The 25504-nt window shown below is 42.2% G+C and overlaps 1 protein-coding gene across 2 annotated transcripts in view; it reads right to left on the bottom strand.

Moving 5' to 3' along the window:
• Mapk1 (mitogen-activated protein kinase 1) overlaps positions 1-21626 on the bottom strand; it is a 59964-nt gene extending 38338 nt beyond the window's left edge. For both annotated transcript variants that reach the window (XM_055610239.1, XM_055610238.1), the window contains exon 1: positions 21285-21626. In XM_055610239.1, coding sequence (XP_055466214.1) covers positions 21285-21397 — 113 coding nt within the window. In that variant the 5' untranslated portion in view covers positions 21398-21626. The remainder of the gene's footprint in view (positions 1-21284) is intronic.
• Between the last annotated feature and the right edge of the window lie 3878 nt (positions 21627-25504).

Here is a 25504-nt window from a genome sequence, read left to right on the forward strand (position 1 = left end):
ACACAGTAAGTTAGTTTATGCAATCATTCCCATACTTACTATCATAATTCAGAGGAGATCATCATGAGTCCCAGTCATTTTGGGCTATAGCGTGAGTTTCAGACCTGTCTGGGCTAATGTGAAAGATCCTGTCTCAAAAGCAGTCTTTAAGTCATCCACAATTTAAGGCCAAAGCTGAGATTTCAAAAGCAGCGTGATATGTTTCCTGCTCGAAGAAGGTTGTAAGGAAGTAAACAGAAATATCAGGGCACCTCAAGGCACCATCACTAATATTGTTATTCTTCCTTGGTGTAGAACATGTATTAGCTGTTGGATATGCAACAAGACTAAATAGTTACATGCTAAAGACCAGCTCCAGCACACAGGGTGAACCAAGGTGGGTCACAGTGTCAGCAATGACCAGCTGATGGCTGGTGTTTCTCTCTATACATTAACTCTTAGTCTTCTAGGCTGGTAGCCTTGCTATCTGGGGCTCTCTCTATACACAGTTTAATTCTCTATGTACAGTTTAACTCTAAATACAGTTTAACTCCCATGGGCCGCTGGTCACGAGAGCCTCTAAAGGAAAGAGAGGTGGCAGGATCTGAAGCTTTATCAACTGAGCTATCCAGGCCTTTTGGTTTTTCTGCCACCAAAACAGTTCTCTGGTTAAAAACTTTTATTATCTAACAGCGCAGGGTCTTAATCAGTTAAGACAGGTGGCTCCTTTAACTCAGTATAAGTGCTGCAGCCCTGACAGTTTCTTGCTCAACAAGGGGTTGTAAAAAGAAAAGCCTTAGTTCCTTTTAACTTAGTGGCTCAGCAGTGAACAGCGGCGTGCTTAACCTAATTAAGAAGGCCGAAACACTTTGGAGTGCTCATCATTTCCTAAACTTAGTAACTTAGAAATATGCAAAAACATACACCGTTGGCAAACAAAGCAGGCAGATGATCAATACAAAAATGATCAATAGACAAAACTAGGGAGCTTCCAAAGACACCATTCATCCACATATATTTAAACATACAGATATAAATAAACAAACACACATATACAGACAATTAGACAGACAGACACATATTTGTATGAAGGGAGTGGCCTCAACAACTGTTTAATTCTGTCTTGTGTTTTTATACTTTCTAATTCAAAGGTTCTATGTATAAAAAAATTACATCACTCAAAAATAGATACACAAAAGGAGAGTTGCAGTAAGACTATTGATCCTAATATCTAACTACATAAGTTTAAAGCAGTGGTTTTATCTATATGCTCACTCTGAGTTCAAAGCAAGTTTTTTTATCTCAAGGTTTTTCTAAGAAACAAGTATCTGTCTTGTCTCGATTAGCTAACCATTTTGTTTCTATATTCTTATGATCTTTCTTATCTTGACATACACCTGGGCCTTATCCTCGGATTAAACCCAGAACGAATGTAAATCAAATGCTTGACATATGGAGGTTCATAGAACTAGCAGTTTTAGTTACACTGCAGGAGGGTTTTAAAATTACTTAAGTCAGAAATTCTTTAAAATCATCATCGGGGTTATGAAATCATCAATTCATTTAAACAGCATCATGAAGGTACATCTTCAAAATAATCTTTAGGAAATTTGCTCAACAGAGTGAAGCAATAAGCAGTGAGGGTCTCTGTCATGCCAGGTGTATGAGATATGCATGGAAAGGCAGTACAGCAACAATAAGGAGTCTTGAGGCAAAATTCTTGGGGCCTTGTTTACATCAGGGATACACCCATTCGTCAGCCTGGCAAAAACAAGTGGGCTGCCTCCAGGAAGCTCACTTGCTTGCTTCTGCCAATCCAGCATGCAACTGCTTCCAGCAGTTAGGAACTTAAGATAAGTGGTTCATATCCAGCTGACTTGAAAGCGTATCACAGCTTCCTCAATTTTTCTTCACTTTCTAACCCTCCAACTGGACCCAGAAGCTCCATGTCACCTAGTTTGGCCAGATTTTAGTGTAAACTGAAGCACCAGAGTAAGGACCACACCCATGTTTAACATCACAGGGCTGGTTAGAACTCTGTGATTCTAGGGATGTTTAAGCATGGCTCAGTTAAGCATACATAGCAAGCATGAGGACCTGCATTCAATCAAGCCTGAGGACCAGCACCCATGTAAAAAGGGCAGGGGTAGCAGTGAACACCCGTTATCGCAGCACCATAAGAAAGGACAGGATCCCTGAAGTTTACTGGCCAACCACTCTAGATGGATTGGGGAGCTACAAGTTTAGAGAGACCTTGTCTCAAAAACTAAGATGGAGAGTGATAGAGGAAGACATCTGATGTTGACGTCTGACCTTCAGAGGCACGTGTATGTACACACATATATACAAACACACACAAACTCCAAAGCTAAGAGAGCACCTGAAACCTACAGAGATTTCCCCACTTGGCTGATGTTCACACTAGCATATTTGGAAAACACCATGATCTGGGACAGTAAGGTGGTTGTGCTGGTAAACCTACATAGTTGCTCCCTGTGCTGGCTGGTTTTCTGTCAACTTGACACAAGCTAGAGTCATCAGAGAGGAAGGAGCCTGGGGTGAGGAAATGCCTCCATGAGATCCAGCTGTAAGGCATTTTCTCATTTTATGAGCAATCTGGGAGGGCCCAGGCAATTGTAGGTGGAACCATCCCTGGGCTGGTGTGTCAGACCAGCTGTAGGTAATTCAGGACACCACGGAGTGTGGGGATTAAGAAATTACAGGTTAAAAGAAACAGGGACTGGAGAGATGGCTCAGCAGTTAATAGAGCACTACCTGCTCTTCTAGAGGTTCTGACTTCAGTTCCCAGCAACCACAGGCTTGGCCCCCAACCATCTATATTGGGATCTGGTGCCCTCTTTTGGCATCCAAGTGTACATGCAGATAGAGTACTCAATCTACATAAATAAATAAATCTTAAAAAATAAAAAGAGACAGAAAACTCAGGATAGTTTTAGGAGGACATTCAGTCAATATTGAAACCCCGAGTTTATTCAACAGCTCCTTTTTAAAGGCAAAACAAAACAAGTCATATCAGTGCAAAGATGGGGTTCATGGAATAGTAAAATTTGTTTTCTTAGACCACATTCCTGTATAGCACACATGGTCCAAGGTCTCACAGACAAGTTAAAGAAACTTGGCAAAACACCCTGAGTATTTCTGTTTCAAGGTAAAGGCCAGGGTGAAAAACATGTTTTTTTGCTGAATACTCAATAACAAAGCAGCTTGCCAAGCAAGCAGCTGTCCACACACACAGCTTGAGAATGAACTTTGGCTTCCCACACTGGTGGTCCCAGGTTACATTAAAAAAGCAGGCTGAGAGGGCCAAGGAAAGCAAGCCAGCTTGATGCACTTCTTTCATGGCCTCTACATTAGCTCTGCCTCCAGATTCCTATCCTATTTGAGTTCCTGTCCTGACTTCCTTCAATGAACAGCAATGTGTAATGTGTGAGTGTAAGTCAAATAAACCCTTTCTTCCCCAACTTGCTATTTGGTCATGGTGCTTCACTGCACCAACAGAAACCCTAACCAAGGCACTTCCTAATGCAATGACATGAGTTGAGCCCCTAAGCCCACATGGTTAAAAGGAGAGAACCAACAAATTGTCACCTGGCCTCTATACACATGCCACTGCATGCATGCACCCACACATGTATGCACATAAATAAAATTTAAAGTGCACTGAGTTGTGATTTCCTTTTGTTCTACAATTATAAAAACCATGAACTATTTCCATATTGGATCATGTTATTTGGGGTAGCCTGAATCTGTGTTCCTGGATCATGTATATTTAACTCAAGAATAAACTGTGGGGTGAGAGCTGTGTTCTGTGTCCATAGCAGTAATATATCTGCTCCTACAGAACTTCCTTTTCTGTACAGGAAGGGGAAAGAGCTCCTCTGTTCTTCCCACAAATAATCTTGTAACATACAGATGTGCTATGAAGGCTCAATATAGGCTAGAGGCTTGGTTCCCATTGCAAAAAAAAACACCTTTTTTTCTAAAACTGTCAATGTATTCAACAAAAAAATTTAGAAATTTCTCTATCTTGTACAAATAGCTTTTAGAAATGTTTTCTCTTTCACTGATAAACTACTCAAATGAAAATTACTTCACTTTAGTCTTAATTATAGCTCAAATGCTGTTAATTTTTTAATCACTATGACAAATACCCAAGAGAAACAGCGGAGTAATTTACATTAGCTCAGTTTGAATTCCAGTCCAGAGCAGAAGTTTTGCTCCGTAACTCTGTGACTGTGGAGAGGTAGAACAGCATGGTGGGGGTACAGGTGCAGCATAACCCCTGCAGACTCCCTTTTCCCCCTTTACTATATCCAAGTCCCTAATTCATTTGAAGGTGCTGCCCACATTCAGGTGTGGATCCACCTCTTAGCTATTTTCCTTGAAATTGAACTCAAAATCCTCAAAGAAGTACCTAGGAATGTGCTTCACCCATTTCCTAGTTGCTTCTCAATTCAATCAAGGTGATGACAATGAGGATTAACCATTACAAAAAAAAAGCAAGCAAACAAAAACATAACAAAGAAATTAACCTGTGAAGCCTGCTTATAAGCACTTCCTGCTTCCATTCATCCTCTGTTTAACAGCAAAATAATCATCTTCCCTACCTATGAAGAAGAAGAAGTTTAAGGCGACAGTAGCGAAGGACATAAAAAAACGTAGTAAGAGACACTCAGGCTGGAGAGATGGCTCAGTGGTTAAGAGCACTGTCTGCTCTTCCAAAGGACCCGGGTTCAATTCCCAGCACCCACATGGCAGCTCACAACTGTCTGTACCACCAATTCCAAGGAATCTGTTATCTTCACACTACTACACATAAAATAAATTAAAAAAGAGAGACACTTTTCTTTTTCTTTTTTAATTTTTTTATACTAATCACAGGTTACTTACTTTGTATCCCAGCCGTAGCCCCCTCCCCTTCCATCTGACCCTGGCTTATCAGGTCTCTTCAGGACTGGCTGCCATGTCCTCTTCTGTAGCCTAGAAAGGCTGCTCCTCCCGAGGCGGGGGAGGGGAGCGTTGAAGAGCTCACCGTTGAGTTCATGTCAGAAATAGTACCTGTTCCCCTAAGTAGAGAACCCACTTGGATACTGAGCTACCATGGGCTATATCCGGGCAGGGGTTCTTGGTTATATCCATACAATGGTCCTTGGTTGGAGAAACAGTCTCATGAAAGACCCCTGTGCCCTGATATATTTGGTCCTTGTGGCGCTCCTGTCCTCTCCAGGTCTTACTAACTCCCCCTTCTTTCATATGATTCCCTGCTCTCTGCTGAAGGTTTGGTTATGAGTCTTAACCCGCTTTTTATGATTATGAATCATAATCTGCTTTTATGCACTGCTAGGTAGTCTTTCAGAGGCCCTCTGTGGTAGGCTCCTGTCCTGCTACTTGTTTTCTCCTACCTCCCCTCCAATGTCCATCCCATTTGTCTTTCTAGGTGAGGACCGATCAAGAGACACTTTCATGATCACTATACTTTCATATAACATCTTTTATCGTCTCAAAGTACACGCCTAAGTCTTGTTTTGTGCACATTGAGCAAATGGCCAAGTGTGGCACACTCCATAGAAACATACACTCTTTCTCCCTCACCTCACCCCTCCATCTTTTTCTTTCTTGTCTACTGGAACTAGTATCCTTCAGAGCACCTGTGGCATCTGGGGTCATAAGGCCATGGCCATGAAAGAAGCCAGATAAACTTGAGTTTTAAGAAACCTATAAGAGCAGGGTGGTGGCAGCATGTGCCTTGAATCCCAGCAGTTGGGAGGTGGAGGCAGGTGGATCTGTGAGTTCAAGGCCAGCCAAGGCTACACAGAGAACCCGTCTCTAAAAACCAACCAACCAACCAATCAACCAACCCAAAACCTATTAGAGCAGAGGAGGAAATAAATACCCATTTGACACATTTACTTTTTTTTTTTTTTTTTTTTTTTAAGCTACTGAAGAGTGTTTCTGGGCACGCAGGTAAAATTACTTCATGCACAGGTCTAACAACCCCAGTTTGCTCCCTGAACTCTGCTGGAAAGAAAGAACTGACTCCTAGGGTAGAACATCTGGGTCTGAGAACTTTAATAAACACCTCCAACCTACAGATGTCTAGATGGCTCTACCCTTAGGAGTGATGATAAAAATCAAAAGTAGACAAAGTCATATAAAAAACCACAACCACGCTCCAAATCGGCTCAATCTCTGACTGGACTAAGATGGAGGCATCACTCTATCTGTCTGTCAGAAGCTTGAGTAAACCTTTGCAGGAAGAGAATGTCATCCAGAGCCTCCATAAATTTCATACACAGTATCTAGCATTCACTTCCACACAGAGACAGAAACTAAGACAAGGATAGTAGAAACAGGTCTACAGACAATTTATTACAGGTGAGCTTTTAAATAGCTGTGGGTGATATGCTTAATACACAAAATAATCAATTTCACCTGAGAACTGAAATCTAAAACTAAATTTAAAAGATTCCATTAAGAGTAAGGAAAAGTAACTCAATTTGTTCTCCTCTACTTGCCCTATGGCTTGGCTATTTCCTGATCAAAGGGATAACTGAACCACTGTTTCTTCTAGCAAGCAGGCTGTGGTGGTTTGAATAGGAATGGCTCCAAAGACTGATGAGTTTGAGGTTCCCTATGCTCAAGCTACAAGCCAGTGTGGCACAGTCTCTTTCTGCTGCCTGTGGATCAAAATGTAGAACTCTCGGCTCCTCCAGCACCATGTCTGCCTGCACGTTGCCATGCTTTATGCCATGATGATAATGTACTAAACCTCTAAAACTGTAAGCCAGCCCCAATTAAATGTTTTTCTTTGTAAGGGTTGCCTTGGTCATGATGTCTCTTCACAGCAATGAAAGCCAAACTAAGACACACAGGCTCAGCCTACAAAGGAGGTCAGGGGGGCAAAGCTCCACTCTGTATGGCTATGGGACCACCACAGAGACTCAAACCAAAGAGTCATTACGAGCTGTGGGCTGCAGGATTAAATCTGATTACACACAGAAAACACATTCCAAGAGCTGACCCTTCTGGGTGCTATGGAAGAGGGGTCTACTTTACCTGTAAAACACTTCATGACTACTGGGGAAAGTGCTATGTGGTTTAGTTTTGAGAAAGAGAATTCTGAAGTAAAAGTTGGTGACTGAGTTGCATAGTCATTTGTGCAGAAATCCAGAAACAGAAGTTGAAATTCAAGACGACACTGAAAGTCAGGGCTCAGAAGACTTAAGTTCTAATAGAAGAATTAAAAAATTTACCTAGTAACAGAAAATGGAAGCATTTTTTTCTTAATGACGAGTACTGAAGTGGTCTGATTATTTCAATGCTGTAGACATAAAGCTCAAGCTTCTGGAAGTAGTTCATAAGGACACCTCTGATAGGGTCACAAGTTATTTTGTAGTGTATCTGCAACTAATGGCTGTAGGTAGAATTGTGCTGTATTGTAATAAAATTGGTTTTTAATTTATTGTGTGACATGTTGGCACACACCTTTAATCTCAGCACTCTATGAGTTTCAGGCCAGCCAGGACTACACAGTAAGATCCTGTCTCAAAAACAAAAACAAGTACATCTCATTTATTTATTTTGGGGGGAGGTTAGGGGTCAATTTGCAAGAGGAGGTTCTTTCCTTCCACTATGTGTGTCTGGGAGGATTGAACTCTATTAGGTTTGGTGGCAAGTGCTAAGTATCTTCCTGGCCCAACACCAGATTTAAAAACAAAACAACAACAAAAAAACAAACATACAATTACAAATACAAAAATGTATCCTTTAAAATATAATACCCCTTAAGCAAAACGAGAGAAAGAAGGAAACTCTAGAGGAAATACTTGCAATAATGCAGACAGTAAGTGATGGAGGGATGGGAACTAACTCAGCAGGGCGACTGCTGAGAAGCAGGGCATGGGGGCATGTAGTTGTAATCAGAGAAAGCAGAAACAGGAGGATCCGTGGTGCTTAATGGCCAGTTACTGAAGGTGGGCAGCTTGAGAAATGTCACCCAAGGTTTACCTCTGGACTCCAAATGCGTGCATTACACACACACACACAACTTCATAACAATAATTGGTAAGACCAAGTGTGGCTGAGGAGAATTGTGCTGCTAGTGGGAGTACCATAAAATTTAATCACTTTGGAAACCCTTGAGCCCTATGCATTGCTGGTGACACAACCACTCTTTCTTGTGGTACATACAGACCTAAGAGAAATGTGTGTATGTTCACTAAGCACATTTAAGATGCCCGGGGAAGCACTGTTGATTACAAAATGAGAACAAGCAGGGTGTGGTTAACTCCCCTCAGCACTGGGTAACTGGACATGATGGCACATGTCTTTCACCCCAGCATCTAGAGAGTAGAGGCAGGATGATCCAAAGGTCAAACTCATCCCTGGCTACACTGTGAGTTTGAGATCAAGCTGGGTTAATTAGACCTTGTCTCACTACGTTAGTAAGAAAATAAATGGAATTAAACATAGCAACAGACCACAGGCCTACACTCAGGTTAAGAAATAATCTTACCATATACTACTAATATTCTGGCGAAGATGAGTCCTCAAACAAGAACACAAAATTAATGGGGGAGGGGTCAGACATAAAGTATGTATTACCTGATTCTAGTTAGATGAACAGGTACCAGTATAGAGGTTCTTTTGAGAGAGTAATGACTGAAAGAAACTAAGGATTTCTTAGGTGTTGAGGTTCAAACTTGACTTGGATTGGAAGCAGATTAGAATGGGTATGTTTAGTTTGTGAAACTATCGCACTGCATTTTTTTGAGATTTTATTTATTTTTTTATGTGTATGAGTGTTTGCCTGATGTATGCCTATGTATCATGTTTGTGATAGAGTGCCTGCAGGGGCCAGAAAATGGTGTGAGATTCCCCTGGGACCAGAGTTCCAAACTATTGTGAGCCACCACATAGATTCTGGGTATTGACCTGAATACTCTGAAAAGCAGCCAGTATTCTTAGCTCTGAGCCACTTTTCAAATCAAAATCTTAAAAAACCAAAACAGCTCAGCAGCAGCAAAAACAGAAAACATAGAATGTAAGAGCTGAAGAGATGGCTCCGTGATTAAGACAACTGGCTGCTCTTGCAGAGGAACCAAGCTTGATTCCAGCACCCTATCAGGTAACTCTCAACTGCCCCTTACTGGAGCTCAGGGGATCTTTCACCCTCTTCTGGCCTCCTGGACACCTGCACTCACTCACTGCACCTGTGTGACAACACATGTAGCGGTCAGTCTTCTCCTTTACATGGTGCCAGGAATCACTCAGGTCGACATCAGGCTTGCATACCTGCTGAGTGGCCTTGTCAGTCCCTCAAATTGTAATCTCACATGCATTTTTCTGTATGTATATCATATGTATATATGCCTCAATAAAAGTAAAAAAGTAAGAGGAAAGACTAACAAGAAAATGCAAATCACAAAAAATGGAAGATAGTAACCAACTGTGGAAGGGAACCGAGTGTGCACGTGAGACAGCCTCAGGCTGAACCATCTCTTCAGCCCCAAAAGTACCAACTACTTTGTAATCTTCACAATGACACATGTATTGTATTTATTCTTTAAAATAACATCAATACAGGAGTAAGTGGTCAAAGGCACTGCTGCTCTCACAGAGAACTCAGATTTGGTTCCCAGCACCCACATGGTGCCTCACAACCATCAACTCACATACAAAATGGCTCAGCAGTTAGGAGCACAGGCTGCTCTTCCAGAGGATTTGCATTTAATCCCAGCACCCACATGCCGCTCACAACTGTCTGTAACTCCAGTTCCAGGGGGTGTGACACCCTCACTCCAATGTACATAAAATTTAAAAAGAAAAAAGAAAGAAAACTTTAAAAAAGAAAGTGAAAACATTCATTTCATCATCTAGAAACAATATTGAAGAGAAGCAGTTTCACACCAAATCAAACTACTCAGAAAAACCGAAACCAACTGGTTTATAAGCAAATTCTATCAAGCTTTTAAGGAATCGATCCAGTCTAACTTTACAAAAACAGAAGGAACACAGCCTACTCTTTGTAAAAGGGTCTAATTTTGACACTCAAAGCAAAGAAGAAAAACATTAACTGGCAATGCTGCTGAGTATAAGAAAACTTGCCTAACAGGTACAAGGCCCTACTTGTAATGCAAAACACACACACACACTGCTGTAAAATCATGACCAGAACAGGAAGGTCTATAGCTATAATTAAAAAAAAAAAAAAAAAAAAAAAAAAAAAAAAAAAAAGGTGGAAATGCAATCATTCAGATCTTACTCAGCCCCCAAACAGGGTCTTACTGTGTAGCCCTAGTTGTCTGTAGACAAAGCTGGCCTCAAACTTGGGCGTCTGTCTGCCTCAGCCTCCCAAATGCTAAGACTAAAGGCATGCACCACCACCAAGTGGCTTGTGCAGAATTTTTTTTTTTAGTTCAAAAATGAAAATCTTATAAAAATCTGTTAGACATGGCCACACCATTTGAAAAGCTCTAGTTTGGCTAAATTGTAATCAGCATTCCGGACCTGTTCTCCTAGATTCCTAGCACTGCCTGATTCAAACCCTGATACTGGCTGACAAAAGATTTTTATCAAGGCAGGTTGTGTGAATTCAACCTGGTCTCTGAGGCCATACTGGTCTATTACAAATGAGTTCCAGGACACCCAGAGCTACACAGTGAGAACCTCTCTCACCTACTGCCCCATGACATTCTTTCACTGATTTCTCAACATTCTTTGTCACCCCTAGCAACTGACAATCTCAGTGCCCAAAACTTTTCAACCTCCTTCCTTGATCCCCTCTCCCTGCCCTTTAACTACCCCAGCTTGCAAGGAGACAGCCAGGTGACTGTCCCCTTTGCAGGATTCATTTTTTCTCCTCTAACTAAAGGCCCACACTGTCTTCAGTCATTTGTCTGTCATTCCCTGCTGACCTTTCCAACCCAGCCAGCATTTTTCAGCAATGGCTTTCCTCTAACAGAAGAACAAGTAAGGTATGCCCTCTACCACCACTGTTCTTCCACTTCAGGTCTGTAATGGAGGGTCTAAGTAGGTTAGCACAGCTAAGATAGGATAAAAAGAAATCTAAATTGCCAGGTGGTTGTAGCACACACCTTTGATCCCACCACCTGAGGCAGTGGCAGGTGGATCTCTATGAGTTTGAGACCAGCCTGGACTAGAGTGAGTTCCAGGACAACTAGTGCTACACGGAGAAACCTGTCTTGAACCATCCCCTGCCCAAAAAAATTAGGTAATAAAGAGACAAAACAAAAGTGATAGACAACCACAAATTTATTTTCTTTCCAAATCTCTTTGTATTAAAGAAATTTTCTAATACTCTTTTTAATATATAATTTTATTGTCAATGAAGGTACACATGATTAGGACTGTCCCCAAAGATTATATGGTTACTTAAAAATGCTACCAAAAAGGGAAGGGAGTTGGGCATAGTAGTTAATCCCAGTACTCAGAAGGCAGAGGCAAGTGAATCTGAGTTTGAGGCTTGCCCGGTCTACAAAATGAGACCCTGACTCAAACAAAAATGAGCCTGGAAAGATGGCTCAGCAGTTAAGAACACTTACTGATTTTCTAGAGGACCCGAGTTTGGTTCTGGGTTTTCAGCAGCTATGTAAGATAGCTCATAACTGTTTTAAACTCCAGCTTCTGGGTGGGATCCATCATCTCTGGCCTTTACAGGCATCTGCATGCATTATGAGTACAATTAAAAATAATAACCCCTCCCCTCCAAATACTAGCAAAATGTAATCCCTGGCAGAATGTCTCAAGAACATCTTGGTGCCTCATTTTTAAAAGGGATAGGGCAGTGGTTCTCAACCTATGGATCAAAGGACCTTTCACAGAGGTCACCTGATACCATCAGAAAACAGATATTTACCATTCATAACAGTAACAAAATTATAGTTATTAAGTAGCAACAAAAATAATTTTATGGTTGGGGGTCATGGGGAACTGTATCGAAGCATTAGGAAGGTTGAGAACCACTGGGGATCAAATCAGGGGCCTCATACACACTGGGCAAAAAAAGCCTTACCACTGAGCTAAATCCTCAGTTGTTCCCACAACAGTTTTAATATAGCAGTTAGCTGCTTTTTCACTTTTTTTTTTTTCTTTTAAGATAGGGTCTTGCTCTGCAGCCCACGCTGGTCTCTTTCCTCCACCGCCCAACTGCTGAAACTGGGACTGCTCTAGTGCCCTCCATGTATTTCGACCCTGAAGGAAATGACCTGATTCAAACAATGGGATAGAAAAAAAGATGATATAATGGGAAAAATGTATAAATTTTAGGATAAGTTTTAGCACTTTAGACTGAAAAGAACCTCCAAAGCAAGCAAACATTTTCCTATCTGCTAGAGCAAGGAACCTAGATTTGGATCTGTTGACTTGCAGGCCAAAGTTCTTCCAGCTAGCTATAGCTGTCTTCAAGGATCTTCTGAAACTTCAGCAAAGAATTTATACAAAAACCTTCTTCAAAGTAACTTAACTTTTAACTGAAAAGAAACTACATACACTTCTTCAAAATAATACTTATTTTAGGGGGCATTTCTTAAGAACATAATTAAAATGCAACCTCCGAACTCATTAACATTTGACACATTATCAGCAACCTAATGTTTAGATTCCAATCTAGTCTTCCCAACTCAGAATTGAACACTACATGTAACCATCGTGGCTCTAGACTTTCTCAATGTGAAACTAATTCTCCAGCTTTTTCTTAAAAAAAAAAAAAAAAACAAAAAACAAAAAACAAAAACAACTTATGTTAATTAATCAATTAATTACTTTTATAGGTGTGGGCATGTGCACAATACTATGGAGTTTGGGGAACAAATTTCAGGAGTTGGCTCTTTCCCACCACATGGGTCCCGGGGATCAAATTCAGGTAATCAGGATTATGCCTACTGAGCTACCTTTCCAACCCACATTGCTTATTAGGTATTTTGTCACAGTAATGAGAAAACTGACAACTCCACCAGGTATGCAGCACTCAACTGGTCTCAGACACTCTTACCAGCTCCTCACAACAGATAAGTGTTGGATAATTTTCCACAGTGGCATGTAATTGGACAAAATCCATGCTATTTCTTACTGCACTGAAGAGACACTATAAACAAGATAAAATGCTAGAATGAGCGCTACAACCAGCATCAGGAACACCAACCTTAAAGAATCCGGCAAAGAATGTTTCTTAATTTGTTTGTTGCTATACTGGGCCTTGTTTCCCCAGCCCCAAGAATGTCTCTTGAGGACTCTGAGAGTATGGCCCAACAGGCAGAATGCTAGCTGAACACTCATAAGGTCCTGCATTCAGACCCTTGGAACCTACAGAGAAAGCCAGGCATGATTGGAATGCCTGTAACCCCAGCACTTGGGATGTGGATACAAGTGAATCCCTAGGGCTTATTAGTGAGCTGGTTGAGGCAATAATGATGATCTCCAAGTTCAGTGATACCATGTCTCAAAAAAAAAAAAAAAAAGAAAAGAAATAGAAAAAGCAGAGATGATGGCACTCTCATCATTGCCCAGCCCGCTGCCCCTTGTAAGTCGAACTGCCTCCTCCTCAAAGGTGGTGTGCAGTAAAGGAAGACTCCTGACATCAACTTCTGATCTTCACACATAAGCACATGCGAATGTCTCTTGAGCTGAGTGTAATCAATTGTGCCTGTAATCCTAGGATTCAGTAGGCAGAAGTTCCAGTTACTTCTAAGTTTTTCTAAGTTTGACACTAGCCAGATCTACATATATAGTAAAGCCATTAAAAAAAAAAAAAGAAAGAAAGAAAGGCTATCACTGCATAGGGAGTTCTTAACCTAACGCAATTATTTCATTATTTAGAAATTTAAAAAAGGAAAGTACGTGACTGTGAAACTACATGATTTAGGGCACTTTTCTGCCTGCAGTCTATCAGTTGGTTGTGGCATACTCCATGACACCCACTTTGTAGTTACTGCTAGCCATAGGTTCCTGACTCAGAGCTGGCTGTAAGACTGCTGCTATGAAAAAAACACCATGATCAAGGTAACTTTAGGAAGATTTTATTTTGGCTTATGGTTGCCTTATGATTAGTGACTGCATGGCTTCAGGCAGCAGACATGGTGGCTGGAACAGCACGCTGAGATCTCACATTTTGAAATACAAAGCAGGAAACAGAGAGGACACATTGGGAATGGTACCAGTGTTAAAATCCTCAAAGCCTACTCAGAGGCATACCTCTTCCAACAAGGTCACACCTTCTAAACCTCCCAAACAGTATCACCAACTGGAAACAAAGTTCACCTACAGAGGACATCTTCATTCAAATCAGCACACAGGGAAGTTAGTGAGTAATCTAGACTATGGACTTTTCAATGCTTTTAAAGCAATGGAATCCTTGCCTTATGCTGTTTGTCCTAATCATGTGTGAATGAAATAGATGGGTGAAAGGAAAACAAAAAGCCAGAAAGAAAAGGAAAGGGGGTAGAGAGAACAAGAAGAGACAAAATGATAATGCTTCAATAGGGCAGAATATGTCAACCATAAAGCTTTCTATGAGGTCAGGCTCTGAAGGCCCTTGCTTCAGGTGGCAGTTTGAAGACCCCAGAGAATACAATCCTTTCAATTTTTTTTCTTTTTTGGTCAATAGAACAGGAACCTCTAACTTAGTTGAGTTGTTTATAACTTTCTTCTCTAGTAGTTCTACTCACATTCCATAAAGCCTGGAGTCAAAAATCCTCCCGGCATTTTTCTCCTTACACAGAGTGGGCTATTTCAAAGGTCAGGCTGTGCCAGCCTTTACTGGTAGCAACAGCGACAATGAGTATGTTTAAAAACTGAATGTGTTTTTAGACACCTCTCAGTGTGGGAACCCAAAGCAAAAAGGAATAAAAGCAAAGAAAAGAATAAACACCACTCCAAGGTAGCGTAAGAGGAAGGATTCAGGGAAAGAAAATGTTTTCAAATACTTGAAAGGACACACATGTGGAGGTCAGAGGACCTCAAGAACAGGCCCTGGCACTCTCCACCTTGCTTGAAGCAGGGTCTTTTGTTTGCCACTGTGCTACATACTCCAGGCTAGCAGGCCCATGAACTTCCACGGTAATCTTTTGTCTCTGCCTCCCCCACTCAATGTTCAGGAGTGCTGGAATTATAAACACATGCTACCACTCTGGCTTTTACATAGATTGCAAAGATCCAAATTCAGGTCATCAAGCTTGCAAAAAAACTTTTACCCCCTGAGCCATCTTCCCAGCCTTCAACTGTTCTCCCCTCGCCCCTCATTTTTTTCCCTCAGTTGTTTAATTTGAACGTATAGAGACCTGCTTCTGCCTCCCAGTGCTGGACTAAAGGGGTGGGCTACCATGTCCAGCATCAACGCTTTTTAATTAGTAAGTATATGTGGTTGCTCGCCTCACATATAGCAGACCCAAGCCCTATACCACTTGGATGCAGTTCATAAAAACCTCTGTAACACTTGGGAACTAAAAATAATCCAAATAAATTCATGCAACAGGGTAACAGTTACAGCTAGCTATCAAGAGTACCTTGGGGACTATAAATATTTAAAATGTTATAATTTAGACTGCTGAGACACACTACATTTCTGATGTTTATGTGAGCTCGTCTCCTCACATTTTTAGGCTCTAAATAAGATCTACCTACAATTTGTTAGTTTAGCAACTACATCTGAGTTTCTGAATCCCAAGGTAGGTGTGGTTGCACATCCTACAATCCCAGCATTTGTGCTGGAGACAAGGAATTTAAGATCCTCAGCACACAGTGAGTTAGTGGCCAGCTTGAGCTACTGTTTCTCAAAACACACACAAAACAAATAAAAGTAAGAGGAGACAGAGCAGAGCACACACTTTATAAAGAACTGCAAAAAGGAGGGCCATCCTTTGACGATCCCAGTCATCTACAGCACCAAGTTGACTTCTCTCAGCTGTCCCAACCACAGCCTTTCTCCTAAGGTGCTTTTACTCTAGCCTTCTCACATGTGGTTTTCCTGACCACATGTGCTGTTTTCATGCTGCCATGCTTCTGCATGTATTATTTCTCTCTACCTAAAAAGGGTCTTTAGAGGTAGCTACTCACACATTAACACTAAGCTTAACCACGCGAAAGGCCTGGTGAAGACAGCCTTCCATTACTCACCATTTCACACACTCCTCCTACACAGCACTAGCAGTTTGTGTCCCTGCCCAAGCACATCAGATAAAGTCACCAGGTGAACCCTGTGCCTGTTGAGCTCTTTCTGAGCAAATTACTTTATACAACAGTTTTAAGGAAGGCTAAAAAGAGATACAAGAAAAAGTAAATAACATCTTTGTTACCGAATCCATTTTCTCAACTTTACCCTCCCTCCCTGTTTATTGAACATTGGGTTGAACCCCAGAGAATGTTAAGAAAGCACCACACTGAGCCACACTCCCAATGCCCTAATTCCAACTCCAACTCTATAATCTTTTGCATGTCACTCAGGAAGCAAACAGAATGCACTGTCGTCACCTCACATATAGCAGACCCAAGCCCTATACCACCAAGTCATACTCCCAGCTCAGTCATGTCCCACTGAGTCATACTCCTAACCTCTATCATGTTCCCAGCTATGTCCTAGAGCAAGTTACCTAAATGCCTTCAAATCACCCCACAGAAAAGAACAAAAGAAAATTAAACACTTTCACAGTTGCTTGAGGATTAGATTCAATACATACTTTTTTCTTTTGCTTTTTTAGAAACAGGGTTTCTCTGTGTAGCCTTGACTATCCTGGACTGGCTCTGTAGACCATGCTGGCCTGGAACTCACAGAGGTCTGCCTGGGATTAGAGGTGTGCACCGGGCTCTAGATTTGATACATACTTCTTAGCCATACACACAACAAAAAAGTGCAGCGTAAGTGACATAAGTGAATGTCTTCATCATAAAATCTTAAAAGAACAGAACACTGCACTATCAGGAAAAGGAAAATAGAACTCTAACAGGAACCACCTTTTTGGTTAGGAGTCGTCATTTGCATTCTTTTGCTCTCTGTAATAAGTAACCTTTTAAGGACTGCCATGTCCTTGGGCTCCCGTGACAATACCAAGTCTTGCTTTGCTGGTCCCGTTGACCACAGTTCCTATCTTCCCCATGACTTGCCTTTCACTGGTACCCACAGGCAGATAATCCCCTACTTCAGTTCTCAGATCTTTTCTCACCACTTCCATTAGCCTGACCTTAAATTAAGAATCCTCCAACCCTTCTGTCATATACAGAAACACAGAAAAATTAAATGTATCCAGGGCTGGAGAGATTGGCTCAGGGTTTAAGGATACTTGCTGTTTTTGCAGAAAACTCCAGTTCAGTTTTCAGTACCAGCATCTAGTGGCTCACAAACGCCTGTTAACTCCCTCCTTTGGCCTCCAAGCACACACGCATGCATGTGTGCACACACAGTTTAAAAAAATTGAACTTATTCACAATAAATGGTTATCTCAGTAGACAACCGCACTTCTTCCTTCTCATTTCTGTCATTCTTCTATGCAGTTCACTGGTTCTCAGGCTTCTCTTTGGCAGTGATGCTTTAATTTCTCCTGAACCTGTAAAAATCCCTCTGAAAAATCTGCTAATGTTGAACAAGCATGTTCACAATTTTAAGAATTTAATGCCTCAAATAATAGTGCTCCTCCGCTCATGATTTTAGCTATTACTCACTGTATAAAGTTTTCTTTTTTAAAAGATTTATTTTTTCTGTATTCTGCCTACTTGTATGTTTGTGCATCATGTACATACTTGGTGCCTGTGGAGCCAGAAGAGGTTGGATCCACCGGAACCAGAATTAAGGGCAGTTGTAAGCCATCATGTGGGTTCTGGGAATTGAACCCCAGCCCTCTACAAGAACAGCAAATACTCTTAAGGCTGAGTCATTGCTCTAAGCCTCTGTATACAAATTTTCATCATTAGCTCCTGCTCTCTTGTGACAAACTTCAAGGTGCTTTCTGTAGCCATGAATGGTCTACAAACTTAACTGACAAAACAATCACAAAACTGCTCTGCCTACCATATCCCCTTCTGTTCAATTATGGCACCAGTACTAAGCCTTGTCTCATTTTAGCTCAGCCATCTTCAAACCTAAACCCATCTTTCTTGGATTCTTACCTGATAACTACCACGGCTCTTGCTTTTGCCCTTGCCTTCATTAAGTCTCTTATTGCTTTCCACAAGAGCTCTTCTGACTGATTGTGTCTGCTAAAGAGTCATCTCCACTGACACTGAATTACTGCACCTTGAAAGTTCTACAATGTTCTGGCTGCTGTATCACCACTAAATTTAAAATTTGACCACAACCGACTCTCAAAAACTTCAATGCTTTCTTTTCCACTGAACAAATAAAAATCACTTACTTTTGTTATGGAGTCCTCTATAGTTTTTCACCTTAGTACTTTTCTAAGATTAGACTCAACAGCGCAAGCTATTACTTGTTCCTATTATCTACCTATCAAAAAAAAAAAAAAAAAATCACACCCACTCTTAAATATCCAACTCAAAACTCAGTCTTATTCTTTTAAAAAACATTTTTTAAAATTTGATGTGTGTGTGTGTGTGCACATACACAGGAATCCACAAGAGGTCAGGGACATGTTGGAGCTGGAGTTAGAGGCTGTTAGGAATTGAATTCCTGAAGGAACCCTGAGCAAGCTATCTGGCAAACCAAGCCCCCATTCACACCCAATCTTATCTTTTTGTCTTCGTATGATGAACTGCTTTAGGGAAATCCTGCTAAAAAAATAGCTGAAAATCCCTTAAATAATTTTTAAAGCTTTATTTTTAAATTTAAATCTTTCAGTATCCCTTGAGAGTTTTCTACTCAGTACATATACAGATGCCCTGGGAAGCCAGAGGGTCACCTAATGTAGATACTGGAATCTGAACTTTAGGTTCTCTGCAAGAGCAGCAGGTACTTGTAACAGCTATGCCATATCTCAAGCTTTTTAAAGATCACAAATATTCAAGGATACATTCAAGCCACGAAGCCTCCATAAGCTCAGCACTGATCAAATATTAATGAACTACAATTAAGAATAAATACTAAGTTATCAACCTGGAGCTAAAAGGCTGACACCAGAATTGAAATTCTAATTATACCTGCATTTTTCTTGAAATTAAAATTTATAGGTACTAGATGGGAAGCAGAGACAAGCAGATTTCTGTGAGTTTGAGGCCAGCCTGGTCTACAAAATGAGTTCTACAACAGCCAGGGCTATTACATAGAGAAACCCTGTCTCAAAAAGCAAACAAACAAACAAAAAGTGTTTTTACATTTAATTTTATTTATTTCATGAGCATAGGTGTTTTGCTCAAATCCATGTGTAAGAGAACAACTGATCTTCAGGAACTGGAATTACAGACAGTTGTAAGCTGCCATGTGGGTACTGGGAATCGAACCCAGAGCAGACAGAGTTCTTAACTGATGAGTCATCTCTCCAGCTCCTAAAATTTTAATTTTAAAGAAAACTTTTCACAGCGAAACTTCAAAGGTCAAGCTCCTTCACAGCAGCCATAGCAACAGGATTTAAACAATCCATCTTATCAGCCAGGGGTGGCAGTCAACTGACATAGCTTAAATTTCTTGTCCCTATTTAGAATAGGCTAATTTTTAAATTTTACTTATTTTTTTATTAATTATTTATTCACTTTGTATCCCAGCTGTGGCCCCCTTCCTAGTAAGCTAATTAAAAAATATTAATATTAATATTAAATTATTATAATTTAATATAAATTAAATTATATAAATTTATATAGTATATTTATAATATAAATTAAATATTAATATAAATATTAAATATTAATATTAAAAAATAACTGAGACTATGGTGGGCAATCATGGGTATCTAGAAGACAGTTACTGGCATATTTACCAGCAGGTGCAAGACATAAGTGGAAGACATAAGTACTTTTTCCTCCATTCCTGTGTAAGGTCTAATTTAATTTCTTTTGACTCCCAGGGCCAGTTCACTTTTATCTTCCTAACTGTACACTATGAAACATTTTGCTCATAAAGAATATAACTATTCATGAGTCTTTAAAATAAATAAGAACGTTAATTATTCTATCTAGTTGACATACTTGGTGAAAACACATCTTTCCTGGAATTTCTAAAATTACGACCATTCAAATTTGAGTGCATTTCTGAAATAGACTTGTTCATCAAGAAAATACGCTAAAATCCTGAGATTATTAACACTACCAGGGAAAGGCGTGTGCAACGAATGAAGAGCTGCAGCACTTGAAACAGGATCTGTCTATGATCAACGTCTGATTCTAGTTCTGTGACCTTGGGAAAAAGCCTTACTTTCAATACCTCATCCGAAAGAGGTTACCTTTTCTTTCCACAGTTCTAATAAAGACGATTCCTCTCTCGTCATTCCACAAGCAGGTGAGAAATCCTGCGAGTGACCGTGTAACAACTACTAGGGCTGTATATATACCAGAATGCTAAAACGTTAAGGGGAATTGGTCACACAAACCGGGCCAAAACATATGGATACACTCACACTGTTGTTAACTGAGCGCTCTTGAAGAGTCACGAAGGGGTAATTTAACGTCAAATTAGGCCCAATTCCGAATACATCTTAGCTCTTAAGAGTGATGTTTGCTTATCCTTTCTGAAACGAAACCGGTGAGTTTAAATCCATTTTGAAACTTCAAGATCTCAATATGCCCACAACCAGCGCTGGTCTCATTAATGCTTTTTAGAAAGCCTGAGCAGGAACGCATCATTAGCTGTGCTGAAGCTATTTTGTGAATGCTGTTCACGTACAGAAGGAAGGGTTGAGTAAAATATTTTTGTGTTCAGCAGCACACAAGCCGAGGATTCTGGTTTGGAAAACGGCGGGCGCCGCCGCCGCCGCGGACAAGCATCTGATGGAATTCCTGGTTTTACAATCGAATGTCACAGGAAGGCGGCTATCATGCTATAAATTAGGGGACACGGTGCACTTCCGTTCCCATCCCGAGGGAGAAGCATCCAAAGCACACGCTTGGGACCCAGTCCGGGAGTCCTGGGGTCCTGGCCTCAGTCTGGGGCGCCCCTCCAACGGCAACGAGGGCCAGATCAGGAAGCACCCCAGAAACACCTAAGCCTCGCCGGGCTCCGCGACCCCGCCCCGGGGCTCCTGGAGCGGGGGCCAAGGAGGAGCCAGGGGTCCGGGTCGTCGTGGAACGCCGAGGCCGAGGCGCGGGAAGGGCCGCGTCCGCGTCCAGAGCAGCCACAGGGCAGGGGCACAGGGTGACCGGGGACGGCCCGGCTTGCAAACCAGCGCACTCACCAAACCATGCCGTAGGCGCCTTCCCCGATGTACGAGAGATTGGTGTAGCGCGGCCCCACGTCGAACACCTGCCCGCGGACCATCTCCGGACCCGCCGCCACCGCCGCCGCCATGTTGGCTGCCCAGCCGCCGCCGCCGCCGCCGCCGCCGCCGCCGCCGCCGCGTTGGGCTCGCTGTTCCGCGGCTGCCGCTTGGTTAGTGCTGCCCCTCCCGCAGGGACCGCGCCGCCGTCCGTGCAGCCGCCGCCGCCGCCGCCGCCGCCGGTGACCGGGAACCAGGAAGGAGGACAACACAGCCAAGAGAACCGAGCACCAGCCGAACACCGCCTGCCTTCCTGCTTGACGGGCGGGCAGCGAGTGGGAGGAGGGAGGGGCTCGCGTCGAGGGCCGCTGGGGCGGAGTCAAGGGCGTGCGTGCTGATTGGCTCTTCGTGGCAGAGAGGGGCGGGGCCCCGCGGGCCGGCGGAAGCAGCGAGCTAGGGCAGGAGCACTGCGGCTGCGGGGGAGGGCCGTCACGTGCGGTGGCTGTCTAGAGAGCTAGGTGGCTTTTGGAAGCCAGGTTGGAACCTAGTCGTAACGACCCCCCTCCCCCCCAGATCACCACGGCTGTCCGACTGCTGTGCCTGGTCTGGAACGAACTTGCGCGAGACCGGGGACATGGCGTGAGACCAGAGGACTCTGCACACCACCCGCTGGACCCCTGAGACAGGCCTCTAGGAATTCACCGCACACTGATGAACTTAGACCCTCAGACTGGGACAGAAACAAAAAAGCATGACCCAGACCCGGAAGGATATGTTCACATTGTAATGAGCATAGTTAAAAACAAAAACAAACATTTTAAGCCGGGCCTGCTGGCGCACGCCTGTGATCCCAACACTTGGGGAGGCAAAAGCAGGAGGATCTCTGCGAGTTCGAGGCCAGGCCTGGTCTAAAAAGCGAGTTCAGGCTAGCCAAGACTACACATAGAAATCCTATCTCGAAACACGACCCCCCCCAAAAAAAAAATGCCTTTTAGACATATAAAAATAGCTTAGTCAGCAACCCCACTGCAACCAAGGCTGCTCCTGATAACCAGATCCAGTGACATCACTCACTCAAAATAACCAGACAGTCCCAGAACCCCATGAACTGCCCACTGCCCACGGGACAGTATGTAAGCAGAGACTAAAAGCAATGCTCTGCATATCTGTAGGGACACCACCTTGATCTGCCCTGCGGCTGGAGAGTCTCCTCCAGGATCCTGACCCTGGAGACTACTGTTAAAGATTGGACACATTTTTTTAAAAAAAGATTTATTTCTCTTTATTCTCTGAGTGTAAATGTTTGCCTGGTGCCGGTAGAGTTCAGGAGACGGTGCTGGAACTGGAGTTACGGAGCTGTCATGTGAATGCTGAGAACTGAACCTAGGTCCGCTGCAAGAGCAGCCAAGCACTCTTAACTGCTGAGCCATCGCTAGAGCTGCCAAAAGTGGATACATTTTAGGAATAAAGAACAAACTAGTAATACCTTATCAGAGGATAAAGTTACTTATTTAAAAAGCTAAAAACTAGCGTCAGAGCGGCGGTAGACATCAATGCTCCTAGTGCTCAAAAGGTGGGAGCAGAGGAATTAGAAGTTCGAGGTTATTCTTGGCTTCAAAACGAGCTCGAGGCCGGCATGAGGAGCTACAGAACACTCTGCTTTCAAAAAAAAAAAAAAAAAAAAAAAAAAAAAAAGTCTTAATTCTTCCCAAATCTCTGTTGCTCCGAATAACTCTTTTAATTCTGTTTGTGCATTTATCTAGTGCAGGATGAGGTGGGGGGAGGGCCTGCCTACAGCATCCATGGTTGTGAAAGTCACTGATGAATTCTTTTTCTCCTTCTACCATGTGGGTTCCGAAAGCAACCTCAGGTCATCAGGTTTTGTGGCGAGCACCTTTATCTTCTGAGTCATCTCACTGGCCCAAGAATAACTTCTCAAGCCCCAGGTCAGCATATCTACTGCACAACAGACCGCCCTCTGGTCTCCACATTTACATTAACTATGTATAGCCAAACTACCAACAGTTAATTGATAAAAGCCTTAGCTTCAATTTCCCCAGGCTTATGAGGGATTGCAATAATATCCACCTCATAAATGTATCCTACAGAATAAATAAAACAACACACAAAGAGCCTGGTGCATAGTATATTATGTACCCAATAAATGTTCTGTTATTGCTCTCTACCCTACCCAGACCTGTTCCTCATCTTGTAACTAGTGGATAATATTACCTTCACACAGATACAAACTGGAAACATGTCTATAGTTGCTTTTTAGGCTAGAGGTGTAGCTTTGTGGTAGAAGGTTTATTCAATATGTATTTTACCTCACTCTTGAATGTAACACCACCTACTCAGTCACAAATTCCCATAAAGTTTAATGTATATGAATATATATAAGATTTCTTTTGGTTCCTTTATATGTGTAAAGTGTATGCATGTGTGTGTGCTTGTGGAGGCCAGAGACTGACCTCAGGTGTTTTCCTCTGTGACTGTCCACTTTAGTTTTTGAGACAGCATTGTTCACTGAAACTAGAGTCGTCATTTCTGCTAGGATGGCTAGCCATTGAGCCTGTGGGATCTACTTGGCCCTCTGGGGGAGGGGAGAAGGTGGTGGGGTGGAGAATACACACATACAGATGGACCAGACTTTTACATGTGCTGGGGACCAGAACTCAGACTGTCATGCTTTTGTAGCAAGCACTTTACTGAGCTCTCTCAGAGGTCCTAATATTTCTTTAATATATTTTTGTTACTCAAAAGTATATTCTCCAGACCCAGCAACACCAGCATTTCTAAGTTTGTTAGAATTGTAGCATCTCAGGCCCCACCCCAAACCTCCTGAATCTAGATATGTATTTTAACAGCCCCCCCCCAAGTTATGAGTATACATCTAAAGCTTGAGAAGCAAACTTTGTGTGTAAGCACTCAGTTGCTTAAAGCCTGTTGAATCATCTCATGGAGACTGCACAATGTCTTGACTCTCTCAGGCTGCTGTTCTCGAACAAAAACTTAATCATATTCATGCCCTGACTTCCAACTTCCTTTTTCTTTTTGCTGCTTGGGATTGAACCCTGTGCCTTATGATCGTTCCTCACCTCCCAGATAATCGGGAGTCCTTTGAGCACATATCAAGATAGTGAGGAGCCAGGCAAAACCCAAAAACTATGGCACTGAAACAGATTTAAAAAGTATGATACAACATAAGTGATTTAAAAGCTCTAGAGGGGGGCTGGAGAGATGGCTCGGTGGTTAAGAGCTCTGTCTGCTCTTCCAAAGGATCCTAGTTCAATTCCCAGCACTCACATGGCAGCTCACAACTGTCTGTAATGCCAATTCCAATGAATCTGGCACCTTTACACTAATGCACATAAAATAAAATTAAACAAATTATTTTAAAAAATGCTCCGGAGGGCCAATAATAGTTGAATGTGAACACTGACCCCAAAACACTTTGGTTAGGGGCTGGAGAGATGGTTCAGTAATTAAGAGCACACCTGCCTCTCTTCAGAGGACCCAGGTCAGTTCTTAGCACCCATTTGGCGGCTCACAATCGTAACACCAGATCAGGAGGATCTGTCATCCTTTTCTAGTCTTTGTAAGCACTTCCACACATATGGGGCCTGCAGTCAAAACATCCATATACGTAGAATAAAGCGAAAAGTTAAACAAATAAACAAAACAAAACCAGAGTTTTAGCTCTGAGCAAATTTCCTATGCCAGAATGGCGGAAGTAGAAACAGATCTTAAATTCCTAGATATTTTTTGAGGATTGAATAGGCTTGGTACTGCTCAAAGTTCCAAGATAGTTACTGCTTTCTCTCTCTTTCTAGCTCTCGCTCTTATTTTTTTGTTTGTTTGTTTTGGTTTTTCAAGACAAGGTTTCTCTGTGTAGCCTTGGCTGGCTCTGTAGACCAGGCAGGCCTCAAACTCACAGAGATCCACCTGTCCCTGCCTCCTGAGTGCTGCGATTAAAGGCATGCACCACCACACGAGACTTTTAAATAATTTTTAAAACTCCAGATCCACACACAGTTTTAGTGAGGAGACAGTCCAGAAAAAGAACATTTCTTTTTAAGGTGCCATTTATCAAAGAAAGAAAGAAAGAAAGAAAGAAAGAAAGAAAGAAAGAAAGAAAGAAAGAAAGAAAGAAAGGAAGGAAGGAAGGAAGGAAGGAAGGAAGGAAGGAAGGAAGGAAG

The sequence above is a fragment of the Psammomys obesus genome, unplaced genomic scaffold (assembly GCF_907164565.1).
Source record: "Psammomys obesus unplaced genomic scaffold, mPsaObe1.curated_primary_1811, whole genome shotgun sequence".
Classification (NCBI taxonomy): Eukaryota; Metazoa; Chordata; class Mammalia; order Rodentia; family Muridae; genus Psammomys; species Psammomys obesus.